The sequence below is a fragment of the Sinocyclocheilus grahami genome, unplaced genomic scaffold (genome assembly GCF_001515645.1).
Source record: "Sinocyclocheilus grahami isolate Dianchi unplaced genomic scaffold, SAMN03320097.WGS_v1.1 scaffold13.1, whole genome shotgun sequence".
NCBI lineage: Eukaryota > Metazoa > Chordata > Actinopteri > Cypriniformes > Cyprinidae > Sinocyclocheilus > Sinocyclocheilus grahami.
In genome coordinates, this window is record NW_015505192.1 from 2,889,425 (window position 1) to 2,910,655 (window position 21,231).

General features: G+C 35.3%; 1 protein-coding gene and 1 pseudogene across 1 annotated transcript in view; both read left to right on the top strand.

The window, feature by feature from the left end:
• Window positions 1–4,495, top strand: part of LOC107599549 (protein-glutamine gamma-glutamyltransferase K-like) — an 11,651-nt gene extending 7,156 nt beyond the window's left edge. Inside the window, exons 5-15 of the mRNA XM_016291187.1 lie at window positions 91–333; window positions 467–585; window positions 675–782; window positions 920–1,097; window positions 1,215–1,353; window positions 1,465–1,648; window positions 1,812–1,965; window positions 3,080–3,364; window positions 3,815–3,975; window positions 4,099–4,235; window positions 4,348–4,495. Coding sequence (XP_016146673.1) covers window positions 91–333; window positions 467–585; window positions 675–782; window positions 920–1,097; window positions 1,215–1,353; window positions 1,465–1,648; window positions 1,812–1,965; window positions 3,080–3,364; window positions 3,815–3,975; window positions 4,099–4,235; window positions 4,348–4,495 — 1,856 coding nt within the window. The remainder of the gene's footprint in view (window positions 1–90; window positions 334–466; window positions 586–674; window positions 783–919; window positions 1,098–1,214; window positions 1,354–1,464; window positions 1,649–1,811; window positions 1,966–3,079; window positions 3,365–3,814; window positions 3,976–4,098; window positions 4,236–4,347) is intronic.
• A 3,965-nt stretch (window positions 4,496–8,460) lies between these two features.
• LOC107599556 (protein-glutamine gamma-glutamyltransferase K-like) lies at window positions 8,461–21,102 on the top strand (annotated as a pseudogene).
• The last annotated feature ends 129 nt before the right edge of the window (window positions 21,103–21,231 follow it).

Here is a 21,231-nt window from a genome sequence, read left to right on the forward strand (position 1 = left end):
TAACTAAAGTTCAAAAAGTGAAAAAGCATAATAGGACCCCTTTAAGGCATATCCTCACCATCATTTCCTCTTCTTGTGTATGTTTCTCAGGTAATATCCCATCGACATGGAGTGAGATGCTCACAATTGTTCCATTGGTGAAGGAATTCAAGAAAGACTGCTGGGAAGCCAGGATTGTTGAACAAATGCAAAACCGAATCAAACTCTGTGTTTATTCTCAGTCAACAGCTTCTATTGGACAATACAAACTTACTATCGTAACCAATTGCCCAGGAGGAAAACTCACTTCAACTGATTATGATATTTACATGCTGTTCAACCCCTGGTGTAAATGTATGTGCACATGATATAGCATTCTATTTTCATTTTATTGGGCTTTTAAATCACATCTGAAGCCTGAAAATGAACAAAAAATGAGGAAAAACTAGAAAGCACTGTTAAATATTTAAGAATGCCTCTTTATCAGATGACGGTGTGTACCTGAGTGATGAGGCGGAGAGAGTTGAGTATGTGCTGAATGACATGGGCAGAATCTACTATGGAACTAAACATCAGATTGGCTGCAGAACATGGAACTTTGGTCAAGTAAGAAGCAAACTTTCATTCATATTCATATAAAAGTGCATGCAAACAAATTTCTCTATTATTATTATTCTGTGATCTCTTATTCTTAGTTTGATGAAGGAGTCTTGGCTGCGTGTTTCTTTGTGTTGGAGAAGAGTGGTGGGCCTTGCTCAGGATGGGGAGACCCTGTTAATGTGGTCAGAGTGATATCTGCATTTGTGAGTTTTCCAGCCTTTTTTAATCAACAAGCTTTAGATTTTTGGGGATTAGACAACCTGATTAGACAATGAGAACAAGGATGTTTTGGGAAGTTAGCAGACAGCAGAATAGCATTTTGACGTCGTCTTTGTCACAGATTAATGCCAGTGACAACAGTGGTGTGATGATGGGTAGCTGGTCAAGTACCTACAATGACGGAACTTCTCCTACTGCTTGGTGTGGCAGCAGTGCCATCCTGACACAGTACCACAAAAGTGGAGGAGAACCTGTCAGATATGGACAGTGCTGGGTCTTTGCTGGAGTCACCAACACAAGTAGGATGTTAAACATATTGGACTGAGAAAAAAGTGAACAGTCCAATAAGAATTGATGGTGTGTTTAGATACGTGTATTGATTAAATTCTTTCTTCTCACAATCTCTCTGTCCTCAGTTTTGAGATGTTTGGGCATTCCCAATCGTCCAGTCTCAAACTTCAATTCTGCTCATGACACTGATGTTTCATTGACAGCTGATGTTTATTTTGATGAGAAATTTGAGCCGATTGAGCATCTAAACCGTTATTCAGTCTGGTAAGCTTACATGGCGTCAGCATTTGTCAAAACGTTCATTTTTGTGGCAATGGTTATGCAATGATTGTTGTACTGTATGTATTTCTTTATCTCTTTTTTCTCTCAATGTAGGAACTACCATGTATGGAATGAGGTCTGGATGACTCGGCCAGACCTGCCATCTGGTTTCGAAGGTTGGCAGGTGGTTGATTCCACTCCTAAACTGACAAGCCAGGACAATCTTCGTTGCCCCATTTCTGTTGCTGCAATCCGAAGCGGGCAGGTTCAGCATGACACGCCCTTACTTTTTGCTGGCGTATGTTAATGCCTTACATCTACCTTTCTGTCAGATATATAATTCTGTACCCTTAAACTCATTACAATTCTGGATCCTCCTTCAAATATAGGAACTGAATTGGAATGAAAAAGGACAGACGCACAACTCCGGAGCACTTACTTTTTGGCTCTTTGTGTTGTAGGTGAACAGCGATAAAGTCTACTGGCAGCGTGAAGCGAATGAAGACTTTGCTGTAATTCAGGTTGAGAAGAACGCAGTAGGTCACTGCATCAGCACCAAAGCTATCGGCTCAGATCAACGTGTAGACATCACGCACTTTTACAAACACCCAGAAGGTGAAAACCTACACATCACAGCAGTCTGAGCTGTACATATAGAAAATACCAGTATAAAGAGAGCCATAATGATATGCATCATTATTGATCACTCCAGTCACTGAAGCCAAATGTTGTGGTTTCTCTATTAGGTTTGACTGGTTAGCATGCAGAGTTAGCACCTGCTGGTAGATGTCATAACTACACCATTCTGTGGGGAAAAAGGTTATTTTTCCATTGATGGCTAATCAAAAGTAGCCATATATTCTTGACAAAATATAAAATGTAATATGTTATTAAAGTGCCCCTATTATGGGTAATGAAAGGTTCATATTTTGGTTTTGGGAGTCCCCAACAACAGGTTGACATGCATGCAAGGTCAAAAAACACTTTCATTGTCTTATAATATGCATTTATTTTTTTTACCTTATTTGCTCAATGACTCCGAAACGATTAGTTTAACGATTCATTTTTCCAAACCCCTCCTTTGCGTGACGCTAATCTGCGGTGATTGATCCGATCGGTCTCATTTTCATTTCATCTCGCCTGTAATGCCTGATAAAGCAGCGTTTGTGAGCGCAGTGCTGCTTTGTGTACTGCGTTACCGGGGAAACCACTATTTTTACCACTTCAAAAGCAGCACCTAATGGCAAAGAATGAATTTGCATTTTCATTTAGACCAATGCGAAAAGACCAACAAGTGGCAATATGCTAATGTTTCATGTTGACGCCAACATGAAACAGCTTGGGATTCGTTTTAAAAACGACTCCTTTTAATGATTCAGAGTCAACTCTTTCTTTTGAGAGACAATAACTTTATACACGGTGCACTTTCAGATTTAAAACTTTGCAGGATGTTTTAATTCACTTAGAGCTGTTACACACTGCATGAAAGGTAATTTTCAAAAATCCATAATAGGGGCACTTTAATATAAAATTAAGCATTTCGTTATATCTTTATAGACTTCCTTGAGATCTGGTTAGTTTTCTGACAAGCTAGTCGTGTCACAGTGGCAGATGTGATTTTAGTAATATTTCGGAAAAGTAGGGATGTTTTATGCATGGCATCCAAGAAACAACACATTTAAATATTCATATCGAGTTTAATTATTTATTATTTTATCCCTTTCATCAGGTTCAGACACAGATGTAGAAGGTGTAGAAACAGCCTGTCGCAATGGCTCCAAACAGTCCTTATACCCACTGTCCAACACTGAGGATGTGATCATTGAAGTCAACATGCAGGGTGACGGACCATGTGTTGGTCAGGATGCCGTGCTTTCCATCATTCTGAAGAACAAGTGCATGTCTCCTCGTAGCCTCACTCTGTACAGCCAGGTGGCAGCCATCTACTACACCGGAGCCCAAAATGCCTTGGTGAAAAAGGACCAGACACTCATTGAGCTCAAGTCGTATGAGGGTGAGGGATGATGGAAGCTTGAAATCATAGTTTGCAAGAGGCCCCAATACACAGTTACATCTAAAATAGATATATTGAGTACAATGACTGTAAATTGAATACAAGAAGAATTAGTTTGGTTAAGTTCCAAGCAATGTCCACCAAACCTGGTGCAGTATTTCAAGCTGTTCTGGCTTAAAATGCTAATTTAGACTTTCAGGAAATACTTTAAAGCCAACATCACGGTTTATCTTAATGAACTTAGAAAGTTTTTTATTCATTTGGTGCAAACCATAGTTAAACCAGTCCTACCAAATTCTTACCTTAGCATTACGTTCTCAGTACAGACTTGACATACAGTCTATCAGCTGTGAAGACAAAATAACAATGAGGATGATTATTCATTTTTAATGTAGATTTGTTATAAAAGCATTAGTATTCACTTACTGTTTATCTTGTTTTCCCCTGTAGTCCAGATTCTGGAGTGGACCTTGTGTTATGAAGACTACAAGGACCACCTGGTGGATCAAGCAGCGCTGATGCTCACTCTTTCTGGACGGGTCTCAGAGACTACGCAGATACTGACCACCCAGTTCAACTTCAGACTGCGCACACCAGATCTCATTATCATTGTGAGTTTTCTTTATTATGAACTCTTCATATCTGCCAGTGTTTGCATTCAAGTTATTTTTCACACAACTTTTCTGCAGCATCACAATTTGCAGAGTAGTCCCTGATTGTCTTTTCTTTTTCAGCCTCTTTGTGGCAGTGTAGTGGGCAAAGAGATGACATTCAAAATCAAATTCCAGAACCCATTGCCCTGTGTGCTGAAGAATGTAGTTCTCCGGTTTGAAGGATTGGGATTGCATAATGTCAGAACAATTAACTATGGGTAAAACACAAGAGTATTGTATTAATTTACAATGCTTGAAATAAATTACACTTGACTGATGAGTAAAATTAATACAAATGTACATAATAATTTTGTCTCTCTGTCACTTCAGTGATATTCCAAGTCTGGCTGCAGTGAACTTGATGGAGACCTTTGTTCCTAAATATCATGGGCAACATAAACTTCTAGCATCTCTCGATTGTCCTCAGCTCACTCAGGTGCATGGATTCGCCAACATTGTTATTCATGAAAAGATTTAGACTTGATACTTGAAACTTGATACTTGCCAGGGTGCATGTAACCGTGGAACCATGAAGCTTATGATTAGAGGCTGTTTATGTTAGAAATTACATCTCATACAGTATGGTTAAGTATTTTGAAAGACCTACAGTTTATTTATGGTTCACAATAAAAATAAGCAAGTATATTAAGTCTTGAAGGAATTTTGACTTAGATGTCACATTTTATCACATGCCAGATTACTAAGATGTATTATTTGTAGCATTGTATTTGGGAAATATTTGTTTGTCAACTAATTTATAATCAGTGTAATAAATGTCAGTTATGATGTGTAATTATAAGTATTATTTTCTTCCCTCCAATAATGCCAAGTGTTTTAATACTGTTTGAAAAATCTTTATTTCTATAATGCTTGACTATAATATGGTGTTCTTTAATATGCATAGATAATAAACACTAAAACAACATTAGCAACCTGTCTACCTGATGGAGAAAAAAATGAAAACAAAATGTTTAAGAATAATTGTGTATTATATGAATTATACTGAATAACTTGTATTTCATATCCAATAGTTATATACACTTAACTTAATCATTCAACAAACATGATGAGTCAAGGCTTCTCCTGTTATTGTCACTTACACTGCTTGCCACATGTATATATAGCTTTCTCTGTCGGCGACAAGGCATTCACATATGATAAATGCAGGGAAATAGTTAGGCTGACAGAGAAGATTTCAGAACCAGAGACACATCCAAACTTTAATTGAGGATAGTAAGAATGTGAGGGCCTTAGTTACGGCTTTGGATGCGACTAGCTTAGCGAGTCCTGCATATTGTTTGGTTCCGGTTGCAGAGACCCTGCAGCAGGGCGACTGGGTGACTGTGAGGTGACATAGTCACGGGACAAAACACAGCTCTTCCATTCCGATCAAAACTTTAAACAGGTTCTGTTAAATCTGTAACAGGTAGTTATTGGTGATTCTATTGTACAGAACGTGAAAATAGAGACACTAGCCACCATAGTCCAATGTTTACCGGGAGCCAGATCGCTCTTGGCAAACATCTTGGCAAATTTAAAAGTGCTGGCTTGTTTTTCAAGATTGTTATTCACGTCGGCACTAATGATGTTCGACTTCACCAGACGGAAATCATTAAATATAACATTAAAGAGGTGTGTGAACTTGTAAGTATGACAATGTAATATGCACTGGTCCCCTCCCTGCTTACCGTGGGAGAGATACATAGCAGACTGTCATCACTCAATGGCTGGATTTCTAAGTGGTGCCCGCAGAATAACATAGGTTTCATAGACAATTGGATGAGTTTTTGGGGCAGACCTGATCTGTTGAAAAGAGATGGTCTTCACCCCTCCAGGGGTGGTGCCGCTCTTCTCTATAGAAGTACTTGACTAACTGGGGCCCAGGTCAGGAAGCAAACAGAATGGCTAAATCGACCGTCTGCTAGTCGACTCACGTCACAGAAGTCAGTTATTCTCAGCACAGAGACTCTTTTATCTAGATATCATACTATAGAGACTGTGTCTGTTCCCCAAACTAGCAAATACAAAAAACATCCAAACCAATTCAAGGGTAACAATTTAATTGATGTTCATCCAATAAACCAATGATAAAGCTTGGCTTAATGAATATAAGATCCCTTTCTACAAAAGAGCTTTTTGCAAATTATATGACAGATCATAACTTAGATGTGCTCTGTTTGACAGAAAACTGGCTAAAACCAGATGATTACATTACTTTAAATTAGTCTAACCCTTAAGATTACTGTTATAAACATTAGCCGCGTCCAAAAGGTAAAGGGGGAGATGCTGCTACAATTCATAGTAATATTTTCAGTATTTCCTAGAGGTCTGGTTTCAAGTATAATTAGTTTGAAGTAATGGTGCTTCATATAACATTATCTAGGGAAATACGTGTTGATGATAAATCCCTATGATGATTGTACTGACTACTGCATACAGGCCACTAGGGCACCATACAGACTTTATCAAAGAATTTGCAGATTTTCTGAGTTAAAGTTTTCTGAGTTAAAGTATTAGTGATTTTAATATAGATGTTGATAATGAAAAAGATGCATTGAGATCAACATTTATTGACATTCTGAACTCTATTGGGGTCAGACAACATGTGTCAGGACCTACTCATTGTCGTAATCATACTTTAGATTTAATACTGTCACATGGAATTGATGTTAATGGCGTTGAAATTCTGCAGCATAGTGATGATATCTCGGATCATTATCTAGTCTTGTGTATATTCCATATAGCTAAAGCTGCAAACTCAACTCCCTGTCACAAATATGGTAGAACCATCACTTCACAACCATACAATTATTGTGTTAGTGGTATATATTTTGTTTACCATGTAAGTCATAAGCAGTTTTACCACTGGACTGAATCATTCACATTGCTGCACATTCCAAATTCATTACTTATTCCTGTTCTGTCCTGTTTGTGGAATGATGATTACAATGTGCCTGACTGGTTGATAGAATGCTTTCTGACTTTAACAAACATTCCTGATGCATTACTAGCTTACACAATTCATATTACCTTGCAACTATCTTATAATTAAATAATTACATTAAAGCACAAGAGTGATGTTTAAAAAATAGCTATTTATACCAGTGTATCTGGTACTATTATATTTTTCAAAGAAAATGCATAATATTTTTTATAATGTTTTCTGTTGTCATTTAATTTTTTGTTAAATGTTTAGTCATTTTGTTGTGTTTTTGTAATTTTTATTAGTTTTTTTAAATATATCTATATAGTTTGTATTAATTATTATTTCAGTTTTAGTTATTTTAGTACATCAAGTTAAACGAAAAGAAAATTAATAATGTTACCTTGGCAACTAGCTGTTTCTTATTTCAGTTAAAGTTAATTTTTTTTCAAGTAGCAAAAGTTTTTTTATGGTTTTGGTTTTAGTTAATTATAATAACCCTGATTTATACAGAGTTTTGAACAGTGTGAATAGATGTTTTTTTATGTTGTGGTCATTGTTATAGGTTTTTAGGGCCCCACAAACATCAGAGAGACAACATACAGCTGTATGTTTATTTTAATAAACTTTTTTGTTTATTTATCTTTCCACAGCCCCTCAGCAGTACTTTCACAGACAGGGGTCTAAACTAACTGATGAATGCAACTAGTTTTGCTTTTGTTACTCAGTAATGGGGACTCTAAAAATAATTATAACAAAATTAACTGGAAACAAAAGCCTGCAAATGTTTATTTTGGTGCATGTGTGTTTGAGTATTAGCCATTTCTTTCATCATCTTAAATAAACATAACCTACTCCTCATTACAGAAATCCTCACTGACAGCTTTGCTTACAGTTGATAATTTAATGAGATATTAATGTCTTGTTAATGAGGTAGTTCAAAAGTTTGAATGCAATGATTATTTTCTACTGTCGTTACTTCTCCTTTCGCATCATTACAACAAAAGTGACCAACCTTAATTTGTCACGCTGTAAAGATTGCTCTCGTGCCGTATTTTAATAAGCTGTTGAAATACCTTTTGAAATTCATTCTAAAACATTAAACTCTCTCTGTCATGATACAGGAGATTCTTCACACTCTTCAGCTCTGAGCTGTGGACGTCACGTGAATATATACACCATGGCTGCTCAGGAGAGAAACATCTCAGAATTGCTTGCAGACTTGAGTTCAAGTCGTTTTGGTGTAGTTACTCTGTTAACAAACCGGAACATACACTCTTCAAATTAAATACACACTTAATAACACTTCAAAAAATGCATGGTTGCAAGTTAAACATTCTAATTTAATACATTATTTTGTTGAGTTCAGTTGACATAATAATGTTGATCATTACATTAACAATATTGTGTTTAATTTTTAAATTTCTGTGTTAATTGAATTTCTTTAAAAATTAAGTTAATGTAACTCAAAATAGTCTTGTTAACTTTGGAAATTGGGTAGTGGATTTCTAGATCCCAGAATGCTTTGCATAGGACTGGATGAGGAGAGTAAATGTTGAAATTAAGTGTTATTGTATGTAGTTTTTTTTAGTGAAGGGAAAGAGCTGTTAGTGTTTAATGCTGTTATGTTTGACATTTTAAAGAGTTTCTTTTATGTTGAAGTTTTTGTGGTTACCATTGCACTGAAGAGTAGACCACATGAAGGTAATCACTACATTGACTCTATTAGCAATGACTGCGCTAATACCAGAAACAAGTAACATCTTACTTGTTCATTGCTATCATGTGCTATGATAGCTTTAAATTGAAAAAAAAGTTCATATAAATTGGTTCCAGGCCCACAAATCCATTAGTTATCAATCCATCCATCCAACCATCTACCCACCCATCCATCCATCATCCATCCATCTATCCATCCATCCATCCATCATCTATCCATCTATCCATCCATCCATCCATCATCTATCCATCTATCCATCTATCTATCTATCTATCCATCCATCCATCCTTTATTTATTTATTGTGTGATCTGTTTTAATTTAGCATATCATCTTAATTTTCCTGAAATGCAAATGATTTTGGAGACTTCGGTTTTTATCCTTAGATGCTGATTTAAAAAAGAAATCCAGATACATCCCAAGCAGTCTCTTCTTCTCCACAGTTTTCTGCAATTAATTCAGTTTAAAGCACAAATGACAATTCCATTAACATTTTTTGTAATTTGGTGCAATTTTCACAAGCAATTTGTACATTTTCAAAACTTTTAGTACTAATCTCTCCACAGATCATCAAAAATTCACCTTTTCTGTTGAAGCGTTTTCAACTGCATTAGTAAAAAACAAATGACTACAGGATGGACTCAGTCATATTGTATAGTATCTTGCATTGTTTTCTGTTTAATTAACTGATTGTTAAAAGTACTGAACAGAAAGAAGATCATAGTGTTGTTATTCAGTGATTAAACCAAATATTCTCATTACATATTACAAAGATCTTGTGTGTTGAATCAATGATTATGTGGACTGAAAATATAATACTGTATATATAACTGTAATAAAAGCATGAAATCTAATATCGAAAGATTGATCTAGCAGTGTTACAAGTGTGATCAGTTTGGATTTTGAGTTTTGAAAATGTACAATTTTCATGTGAAAACTGCACCAAGACGAATAAAAAAACTGTAAACTTTGTTTAGTAGATAATTACAGCCTTAAGAATAAAGTTTCAATAATTTCTCTCTCTCTCTTTTCTCTCAGGAATCCACGAGTCAATGGTAAGAGCAATACATCTTAATACTGCAGTGTATAATAATACATCTTGTTGCACTGACAAAGCTGATACAGTCTTATTGTATAAGTATTGTAAAATACGTTTGTACTGTTTTTGTAAACAACAAAATGTTTTAACTGTATCTGCATCCACCAATTGACAGTCCTTCAGCCTGTTCTGACTTGTGATGCTTTTCGATGTTTCACAATGGTTGCACTCCATCTTTTAAAATTTTTAATGCATTCTAAGAAACGATTTGTCAACACTTAAGGCCTAAATAAGCTTGAAACTTTGCTTTTTTCAGTTTGTCTTGATAAACTTTCCTTATATGCCTGATTTTTTTTAGATGCAGTACTGCAGGTACATTCTATTGATCTGATCAGGGCCAGGAAAGGACAGAATCATCAGGAGCATCACACAGATGGTTTCTTTAGCAATCATCTTATCGTCCGAAGAGCACAGTGTTTCCAGATGTCTGTTGAGCAGTCTCGACCCTTTGTTCCAAACAGAGACCAACTTTACCTGGAGCCGAGACTTGGTCAGTCATAGCTTTACTGTCCTTACTGTTGCGATCTTGTTATCCACCATGATCCTGTTTACACCTGCCACACCAGTCACCTCAGATTATCTGATGAAAAGTGTATGCTTTTGTTTGTGTGTTTTGCAGGAAATGTTTTACCACTACACAAGGGCAGTTTTGTGGTTGTTCCATTAGTGTCAGAATTCAGCAAAGAAGCCTGGGAGGCAAAAATTGTTGAACAGGAAAACCACTATCAGGCTGGAGGTTTATTCCCTTCCAACCGCTTGTATTGGACGGTATTTGACGGACCAGACAAACCTGAAAATGACGTTTACATGCTGTTCAACCTTTGGTGCAAAGGTATTATTTGAAGAAAGAAAAAATAATAAGACACTTTGTGTGTCTATCACTACCTCAAACTAATCAAATTCAGCTGAATCATGAAAAAGTGTACTTAGTTAAAATTTCAACTTTCTCTCTCTTTCTGCTCATGACTCTGCGTACATGAATGATGAGGCGGAAAGAGCTGAGTATATACTGAATGATACAGGCAAACTTTACTATGGAACTGAGCAACAGATTGGTCCCAGAACCTGGAATTTTGGTCAGGTAAAATTTCAAACACAGTTGTTAACGCCGTGGGAAGTCGTGGCCTAATGGTTAGAGAGTTGGACTCGTAACCCAAAGGTTGTGGGTTTGAGTCTCGTACCGGCAGGGATTGTGGGTGGGGGGAGTGAATGTACAGCGCTCTCTCCCACCTTCAATACCACGACTGAGGTACCCTTGAGCAAGGCACCGCAGCAAAACATGGCATGTTCACTGCTCCGGGTGTGTGTGCACTTTGAATGGGTAAATGCAGAGCACTAATTCCATACTTGGCCACATGACACTTCACTTTAAAATATATCAGTAAAATGTATGTTTCCTTATTTTCCGTGAACATTTATTTTCAGTTTTCAATTTTTAAACTAACTATCAGTTATAGTAAAAACATTCCTAGAACATTTGTGTGTGTGTGTGTGTGTGTGTGTGTGTGTGTGTGAGAGAGAGAGAGGTTTTTGTGTGACAACTTTGGAACTTACGTATATAGAATGTTTTAATAATTTTTGTCCAGTTTTTTTTTGTTACATACTTCACACACCGTAAAAAAAAAAAACATAAAGATAGGGCAAAATGTATTGCATTAATATGAAAGAATTTTCTGTATTTATTCTTTTACAGGTGTTTGAACTTTATTGCCTGTTTTATGGTTAACAGAAATATCTTTAAAATTACTGGACAATGTCCTGGTAATGTCAAGTGTATGATTCCCAGTCCCAGAGAATGCATGACTTTCAAAAATGCATAGTTTCAATTCAATATAAGTTGCTTTGAATAAAAGTTACTGCAAAATGTGTAAATGTTAAAGATTAATTTAACAGTGGATCAATACAAAACATGACTTGTCAACTGATTACTGTTGTAACATTGAAACGTTGTTGCAGAAAGCTTCTCAGACTTTAGAGTTAAAAGCAACATTGTTCAAAACCATCAATTCAATTCATTTCAAGTTTATTTGCATAGTGCTTTTCACGATACAAATCGTTGCAAAGCAGCTTTACAGAAAATTAAGTTTCTACAATATATTTATCATCACACAGAATCTTAACATTCTGAGACCCAGAAATTCATATTCATAGACCATTCAGGGAACCCGAAACTTGTTAATTGGGATATATTACAAGCCTTATTTTCAAAACAACATTTCAAACTTTAATTTTCTGTATGTGTTTGTTTCAGTCTTTCTAATTTCTGATCTGTGGTTCTATTTCTGTAGTAGTAGTTTGATGAAGGAGTCTTGGCTGCATGTTTCTTTGTGTTGGAGAAGAGTGGTGGCCCATGCTCAGGATGGCGAGACCCCATTAATGTAGTCAGGGTGGTATCTGCCATGGTAAGTCTGAAAATCAATCATGATCAATGAGTTATGATGATGTGAAGCAGATTACACAATATTGTCAATGTTTAGGTTAATTACAACGATGATCATGGTGTGCTGATGGGTAACTGGCAAAAGACCTGTGAGGGAGGACTTTCTCCTACTGCTTGGAGTGGCAGCAGTGCCATCCTGAAACAGTACCACAACAGTGGAGGAATACCTGCCAACTTTGGACAGTGCTAGGTCTTTGCTGGAGTCACCACCACAAGTACACTCTTAAAAATAAAGGTGCTTCAAAAGGTTCTTCACGCGATGCCATAGAAGAACCATTTTTGGTTCCACAAAGAACCATTCAGTCAAAGGTTCTTTAAAGAACCATCTCTTTCTTACCTTTTTGTAATCTGAAGAACCTTATTTCGCCACAAAGAACCTTTTGTGAAACATGAAGGTTCTTCAGATGTTAAAGGTTCTTTATGGAACCATTTAGACAAAAAGGTTCTTCTATGGCATCGTGAAGCACCTTTATTTTTAAGAGTGTAAGATATTTAGCATTATTGAGAGTGATATAGTAGTGTAAAAATGTTGCTTTAGTTCTTATTGTGCCACTGTCAAATACAGAGAGTGAAGCGTTTAAATTGAGTAAGCTAAAATATATGAGGAATCAAAAACATTATTCATGCATTTATATCTAGCAATTATTGTACCAAAATGTGAATCAAATTGAATCACGAGCATCATATCTATGGACTTTTATGGCAAACAGCCAACCTAGCTAGTTATTTTTATTGTTGGCATTTTCTTTAATTTTAATATCTGAATGTTTGTGAGAAAAATAAAAATCTGCATATGCGATAGACAGAGCTGGGTAGTAATTGATTACATGAAATCTGGATTATGTAATCAGATTCCAAAAATTAAGTACTTGTAATTAAGTACTTGTAATTAAATAATCAGATTACAGTTACTTTTTATGGATTACATGATTACATATTTACACAATAGCAATACATTATTCATAATTTACTGATTCTTCCTATAATTCCTCTTTTTCATCTTTTAAAATTTCCTTTCTAAAATAGCCTTCTGCTTATATACATTCAGAAAGTCTTCCATTTTTGTGGACATTCACACAGAGAGATCAGTCATTAGTCAGGTGGCCACACAGCATTTGACCACTGCATTTACAAAAATTATTTCAGGTTTAAGAAGTGTTTCAACATTGCATCAACTACTGATGAACACATACATTTTTATTTGAATTATCAGTCTGTAGGTTATTTAACCATGTATTACTATAATGCCATTTAGGAAGCTTTGTCTTTCAAACACATTAAAATGCACAAATTCACATTATTTCTTATTTACACGTAATGCATGCATTCCCAAACTTTTTTGTTATCTGAACCTCTTTCACCTAACATATTTACTTGAAGTACTCATGAGATTTTAAAATAAATATTTTAATAATTAAGTATCACATTTACATGACGTTGGTTAATGGTCACATGACATGCAGGTGAACAAATACAATATACATTTTTTGTGTTTTATTTTGATTGATGTTATTTTAAAATTACTTATTTTTATTTTATTTTTTATGATTTAATAAATTGTTAGCTTTTCATTAAACTCACGAACCCCCTGCAGTTCCTTCACAAAACCCAGTTTGGGAAACCTCGATGTAATATAATGTTTAACGCACTTCATGTTGTTAATTACAAGAAATGGAATACATTTTCTTACTCTTTGTGTTTTTATATCAATATGGTACAATATTGTCTTATTTAAGTCAATGTGATATACGAGTTAGGTCAAAAGTAATCTAAAAGTAGTCAAAAAGTAGTCTGATTACATTACCCTAAATGTGTAATGTAATGGATAATGTTACTAACTACAATTTTTGTCATGTAATTTGGAGTCAGTAACGGACTACAATTAGTAAGCAATCTACCCAGCTCTGGTTAATGGATGTCAATGAAAGAGGCTTCACTACGCTGAATAAACAGCTTTTTAGAGGAAACAGCTTATCATTTAATGAATCGACAGCCTATCGGCTAATCTCCAACATGTTTTAAATTAAGCAATACTTTTGGATTGAACTATTTTTAGATTTTACACCGAAAAAAATGCTGTTTTATAAGAGAAGTCATTGACTTTTTGCGACAGGTGGGGTACAGCTTACGGCATTTCTCATTCAATCCTATGGTATCCGTAAACGGATAAAAATTAAATGACGTCAAGGCTGTAATGTTATTGGTTATTAAGGCACACATGATCCAAGTTGACCGTTACGCGTTCTCCAATAGTAAGAAATAGGCCTACATACCCTCTCATCTCCCTATAGTAAGACAATCTCTGGATATAAATCGCATACCCAATTTAATGCCGAACGGAAACGGAACCAGAGCTGTTGGGAATGAAATCGGGGACATTTTGTTAACATTTCTCTCACTTCTTCTCAGTATTGCTGTGTTTCGGCATTCCCACGCGTCCAGTCTCAAATTTCAGTTCAAAGTTTTAGTTATTTTATTACATCCAGTTAAACGAAATGAAAATAGGAAATGTTAGCAAATAACTGAATAAAATAAGTGGGAACATCTGCTCATTAAGCTTTCTGCTTACTGCATCTAGATGTTACTTTGAGTTTTTCTACCTTAAACGGATAGTTCACCCAAAAATGAAAATTAGCCCATGATTTACTCTCAAACCATCCTAGGTGTATATGACTTTCTTTCTTTAGAAGAATACAATCTGAGTTATATTAAAAAATGTCCTGGCTCTTCCAAACTTTATAGTGGCATTGAATAGTTTTGATTTTGAATCCCCAAAATTGCATCCATCTGTAAGGATGGTTTTCCTACGGTGGTTCAGGCTGTAGGATTGACTTTCTTTCTTCAGAAGAATACAATCTGAGTTATATTAAAAAATGTCCTGGCTCTTCCAAACTTTATAGTGGCAGTGAATAGTTTTGATTTTGAACCCCCAAAATTGCATCCATCCATCATAAAAAGTGCTCCACGCGGCTCCGGGGGGTTAATAAAGGCCTTCTGAAGCGAAGCGGTGCATTTGTAAGAAAAATAAACATATTTAAAACTTTGTAAACCGTAATCTCTAGCTTCCGCTTACTGTCCAACACACGTATGCGAGAGAGTGGCGTTCCAGCGGATGACGTAGGACGTAGGCGTAGCGTAAGCTCCGGTGAGAAGTGACGAACGCAGAAATGCAGAGGAGAGAGCAAAACAAAACACCAGTCACGAATTAGAAGTACAAAACGAGGATTTGCAAAGAAAATTGTCGGAGGATTTTGATATAAGCCAAAAGGAGACTGGTTTTCCTTTGCTATAAACAAAACTTGTTTCTCACAAGTCTAGCATATTCTAATATATTAACCCCCAGGAGCCGTGTGAAGTACTTTTTATGATGGATCGATGCACTTTCTTGGGCTTCAAAATCTCGACCACCATCCAGTGCCATTATAATGCTTGGAAGAGCCAGGACATTTTTTTATAAAACGCTGATTGTATTCGTCTGGAAGAAGAAAGTCATATACACCTAGGATGGCTTGAGTGTGAGTAAATCATGGGGTAATTTTAATTTTTGGGTGAACTATCCCTTTAATTATTTAATTTGCCTAAATGTATAGTACATTAAGTGTTTGTTTAATTCAATTTTTTATGGTTTTAGTTAAGTTTTAGTAAGTAATTTAGTAATTTTAGTAGATAACAACCCTGATTTATGTAACATTAGCATTAATCATCCTTTTTCTACAATACTGAAGAGCATCATGCAAGTTCAGGCCACCTAAGGAAACAATTGTGATTGTAAAAGTTGTGACTTCATTATTCTTTTAGTAATTAAAGTTGCTGCTTTTCTATATGTAGGAACTACCATGTGTGGAATGAGGCCTGGATGACTCGTTCAGATCTGCCATCTGGTTTTGGAGGTTGGCAGGTGGTTGATTCCACTCCTCAGGAAACCAGCCAGGGAATCTTCCGCTGCGGCCCCACCTCTGTTGCTGCTATTCGCAGCGGGCAGGTCTTCCTCAAATATGACACACCCTTCGTTTTTGCTAAAGTATGCTTCACAAATCTGTCACAATTTCACTACATAGATTTATAATATGGTAGGTGTTTGTACTAAATATTTGGCTCTTTTTGTTGTAGGTGAATAGTGATAAAGTGTACTGGCAGCGCAAAAATAACAGGACCTTCGCTGTGATTCGGGCTCAGATCAACGTGTAGACATCACACATCCCTACAGATATGCAGAAGGTGAAAATCCTCATTAAATAATGTTGTGTCAGTTGAGATATTTTCGCTTACACATGACAAAACCATTTACATGTTTTTGAAAAGCTTCATTTAAGAAAGTACAGATTATTTTTAATCTAAATAATCAAAGGTTCAAATGGAATAAAAGTGTAAATCCAAATATAATATAAACTACACATCAAGCCTTAGTTAACTTTATGTATTTATTAAATTTTTATTTTAGGTATGTCAATGTCAAATTAATTTACAGTATATTAGGACAATTTAAAAGCAACAAATATGCTGCACATCAAAATATAAAACAAAAACTTCACGTCACGCTTTGGTTAACTAATTTATTTAAGTTTTTATATTTAATTTAATTTTACTTCCATGACGAATTTATTCATATAGCACAATTAAGAAAACAACTAATGTGCTGGACATCAAAATATAAAACATAAAAACTTCACGTCACGCTTTGGTTGACTTATTTAATTTAATTTAATATAAAAACGTTATAAAAACTTCACGTCACACTTTGATTAACTTATTTAATTTCAGTGTCAGATTTATTCATATAGCACAATTAAATAACAACAACCAATGTGCTGTACATCAAAACATCCAAAATAGTAGTAACATTTTGTGTATTTCACATATATCATACAACAGCATAACATACTAACTGATTAAAAGCTATACATTTAAACACATGTACAGTTATGGTTTCTAAAACATTCTAATCATCCCTCTGATTTCCACTTCATTGTTCAGGTACGGAGGAGGAGCGAACAGGAGGAACAGCCTGTAGATACGGCTCCAAACGCCGGTGACAGTGATGTGACTCTTGAGGATGCTATGGAGGATAATGAACAATGTGTTGGTCAAGATGCTGTGCTGTCCACCATTCTGAAGAACAACAGCAGCTCACCTCACAGTGTCCATCTCTACAGCCAGGTGTCAGCCTCGTACCACACTGTAGTCAACAGGACCTTCATGAAGACAGACCAGAGGAGCGTTGAGCTCAAGCCTCATGAGGGTGAGAGATGATAGAACGGATAAAGCTTAACTACAGCCACTCACCAGCAAAACAACACTTGAAATATTAACTTTATTGTTAACTAAAACTATTAAAAATAATTTTCGGTAATTTAAATAAATCTGAAATAAAATATACATTTTAGATAGAAAAACATAGAAAACTTGGAATAGGTTTAAGTTGAAATACTAAAATTAAATTGTAAATGAAAATATAATAAAAGTAAATTCAAAATATTACTAAATACTATAATAGTATATAGAAAATACTAAAAGAATACTGTTATAGTGTTGTATACTTGAAAATAAGACCAATTTAATTCTATTCTATTTTGATTTAATTTAATAACTGATATGACACTTTTAAACAATTCATAATAATAATAATAATAATTAAAAACATAACCACTGACCATTAGAAATGTTCCAACTAACTGAAATAAGTTTAAGGTAAAATGACTAAAATACTAAAATTGAAATAAAAATTAAAGTTAAATAGAAATATGAAATATTTAAAAAAAAAATGACAGAAGCACACAATAAAATTACTAAATCTTAAACTAAAATTAAATTGAAAACTGAACATATAAAAATAGAAGGTAATTCAATACTATAATGATAGATAAATAAATAAACAAACAAACAAACCTAAACCAATTTAATTATATATTAATTCAACAATTCGAATGATACTTTTAAACAATTATTATTATTATTATTACTAATAATAATAATAAAATATAAATATAAATATTAGATGAAAAACATACACTAAACAAACTTATTTATTATTTGTGTTAGTTGTCAGATCAACATTTATAATCGTTGTATTAAAATTATTAAAAAATTAAAGGTAAATAAAATATTAAAATGGCAACAACTGAAAATATAAAAATAAAGATAGTTCAAAATATTAATAAATACTATAAGAGTATAGTAATAATACTGAAATAACACTGATACAGTGTTGTATACTTATATAGTACATAATAGTACATTCTAAATGATGACTTGTAATGAGTCTTAATGTTCATGTAGTATGAATCTTTTGACTATAGTTCAGTCTCTGGAGTGGACGCTGCAGTATGAGGACTATAAGGAGCATCTGGTGGGTCTTGTGGCGCTGATGCTCAGTCTCTCTGGACGGGTCACTGAGACTAAACAAACTCTGGCCAAACAGTTCAGCTTCAGACTGCGCACACCAGACCTCATCATCACTGTGTTCACAGGACTCGCAATATATTGAGACTCCACCTGCTGATGATATTATCTATTGTGGCTGTATTGCATTAATGTGGCTTGTGTGTTATTTTCTCTCTCAGCCTGTGTGTGATGCTGTGCTGGGCAAAATCAAGTTCCAGAACCCACTGCTCCATGTGCTGAAGAGCGTCATATTCCGGATTGAGGGATTGGGAATGCAGCATGTCAAAACCATTGACTATGGGTAAGACATTAATTTGCAATGACTGAGTCAAATTGTTGTCTGTTGTCTTTTGTTTGAGTGATGTATTGAATGTTCACAATGATTTTACTGAATTAGTTTTACAGTCCTATGTTTTCTTGTAGCTTGTGAGTATGAAAGTATTAAGACACAAATGTTTTACTGGTTTCTCTGATTTAAACTTCTGTTGCCAAAACGGAGTTCTGAAGTTTGTTTAATTTTTGTGAATCAGTTCAAATATTCTGTTTCTGTTGAATTGATTAAACACTCTGATTCACTGTTCATGGAAGTGTTATTTATATTTTATAAAAATTTTTATTTTGGCTATAGTATACATTATAATTGACTATAATATACATTATAACACACATGCGATGTGTGTGTGTGTGTGTGTATATACAGTGCCTTGCGGAAGTATTCATACCCCTTAATTTTTTTCACGTTTTGTTTTGTTGCTGCCTTATGTTAAACTGCTTTAAATTACCTTTTTTCCCACATCAATCTACACTCCAATACACCATATTGACAAAGCAAAAACAGAATTGTCACAACTTCGTAAATGTATTAAAAATAACAAAACTGAAATAAATAATAGTATTGCATAAGTATTCATACCCTTAACTAAATATTTAGCTGAAGCACCTTTACAGTCTCAAGTCTTTTTTTTTTTGATGCAACATGCTTTGCTCATCAGCTTTTGGCAATTATCTGCCATCTCTTCACCTCTCAAGCTCTGTCAGCTTGGATGGGGGCAGATGCACATTTTCAGGTTTCTCCAGAAATATTTGATTGGGTTCAATCCCAGGCTCTGGCTGGGCCACTCAAGGACATTCACAGAGTCGTCTATAAGACACGCTGGCTGTGTGCTTAGGGTCATTGTCCTGTTGGAAGGTGAATCTTCTGCCCAGTCTGAGGTTCTGAATGCTCTGGACTGGGTTTTCATTAAGGCTATCTCTATATTTTGGTGCATTGAGCTTTTCTTCTACTCTGACGAGTCCCTCAGTTCCTTGGGCTGAAAAACAGCCCACAGTATGAGGCTGCTACCAGCACACTTTACTTTTGGGATGGTGCTCTGCAGGTGATGAGCAGAGCTGGTTTCCTTCAAATATGATGTTTGGAATTGAGGTTCATCACACCAGAGAATCTTGTTTCTCACAGTCTGAGGGTCCTTTAGGTGTTTTTTTGTAAAGTCTAAGTGTGTTTTCATGTGTCTTCACTGAGGAGAGGATTGAGTTTGGCCACTCCGACATAAAGCCCAGATCAGTGGAGTATTGAAGTGATGTTTGTCCTTCTGTAGGTTCCTCCTATCTCCACATAAGATCATGGAGCTCAACTAGAGTGACCATCAGGTTCTTGGTCACCATGCTAACCAAAGCCCTTCTCCATCAGCTGCTCAGTTTGGCCAGGAGGCCAGCTCTAGGAAGAGTCCTGGTTGTTTCAGACGTCTTCCATTAAGGGTAACAGAGACTACATGCTTCTGTGAACCTTCAATGCAGCAGCATTTTTTTCTGAACACTTCCCCAGATGTTTGGCTTGATGCAAACCTGTTTCTGAGCTCTACAGGCAGTTCTTTTGACCACAGGGCTTGGTTTTTGCTCTGATATGCATTTTCAGCTGTTAGACATTTTATTAAGACGTGTGCCTTTCCAAATCATAGCCATTGAATTGAATTTTTCACAGGTTAACTTCACTCGAAGTGTACTAACATCTACAAGCAATATGAATGCTCCTGAGCTAAATTTCAACTGTCATTTTTTATTTTTAATACATTTGCAAAGATGTTAAAAACCTGTTTTTTTATTACTATTATGGTGTATGGAGTGTAGCTTGATGTGGAAAAAAAGTAATTTAAAGCAGTTTAACACAAGGCAGCAACATAACAAAACATGAAAAAAATTTCGCAAGCCACTGTGTATATGTATATACACACACATAACAAAATTATTGGTTTTCAATATATATTTTTTTGTTGTTTTATATATATATATATATATATATTTACTACTAATGTATATGTTTTTTTAAAATACTTTTTAAATGTATGTTTTTGAAATAACCTTTCTTTTCACATTTTCTTTCAGTTATATTTCAGACCAAGCCTCAGTGTGTCTGATAGAGACAGTTGTTCCCAAATGGTCCGGCCCACAGAAACTTCTAGCAACACCTGACTGTCCTCAGCTCACTCAGGTGCATGGAGTCGCAAACATCTTGGTCAGAGATCACTGAATAACCTTCACTTCATCTAATCATTGCAAACATCTACATTCTTAAAACATTGAAAACTGCACTGCGGCTTCAGTATTTCAGTTTGAGGGCAGAATGTGTTTGAATTAACCTACGCAATACAAGCTTGAT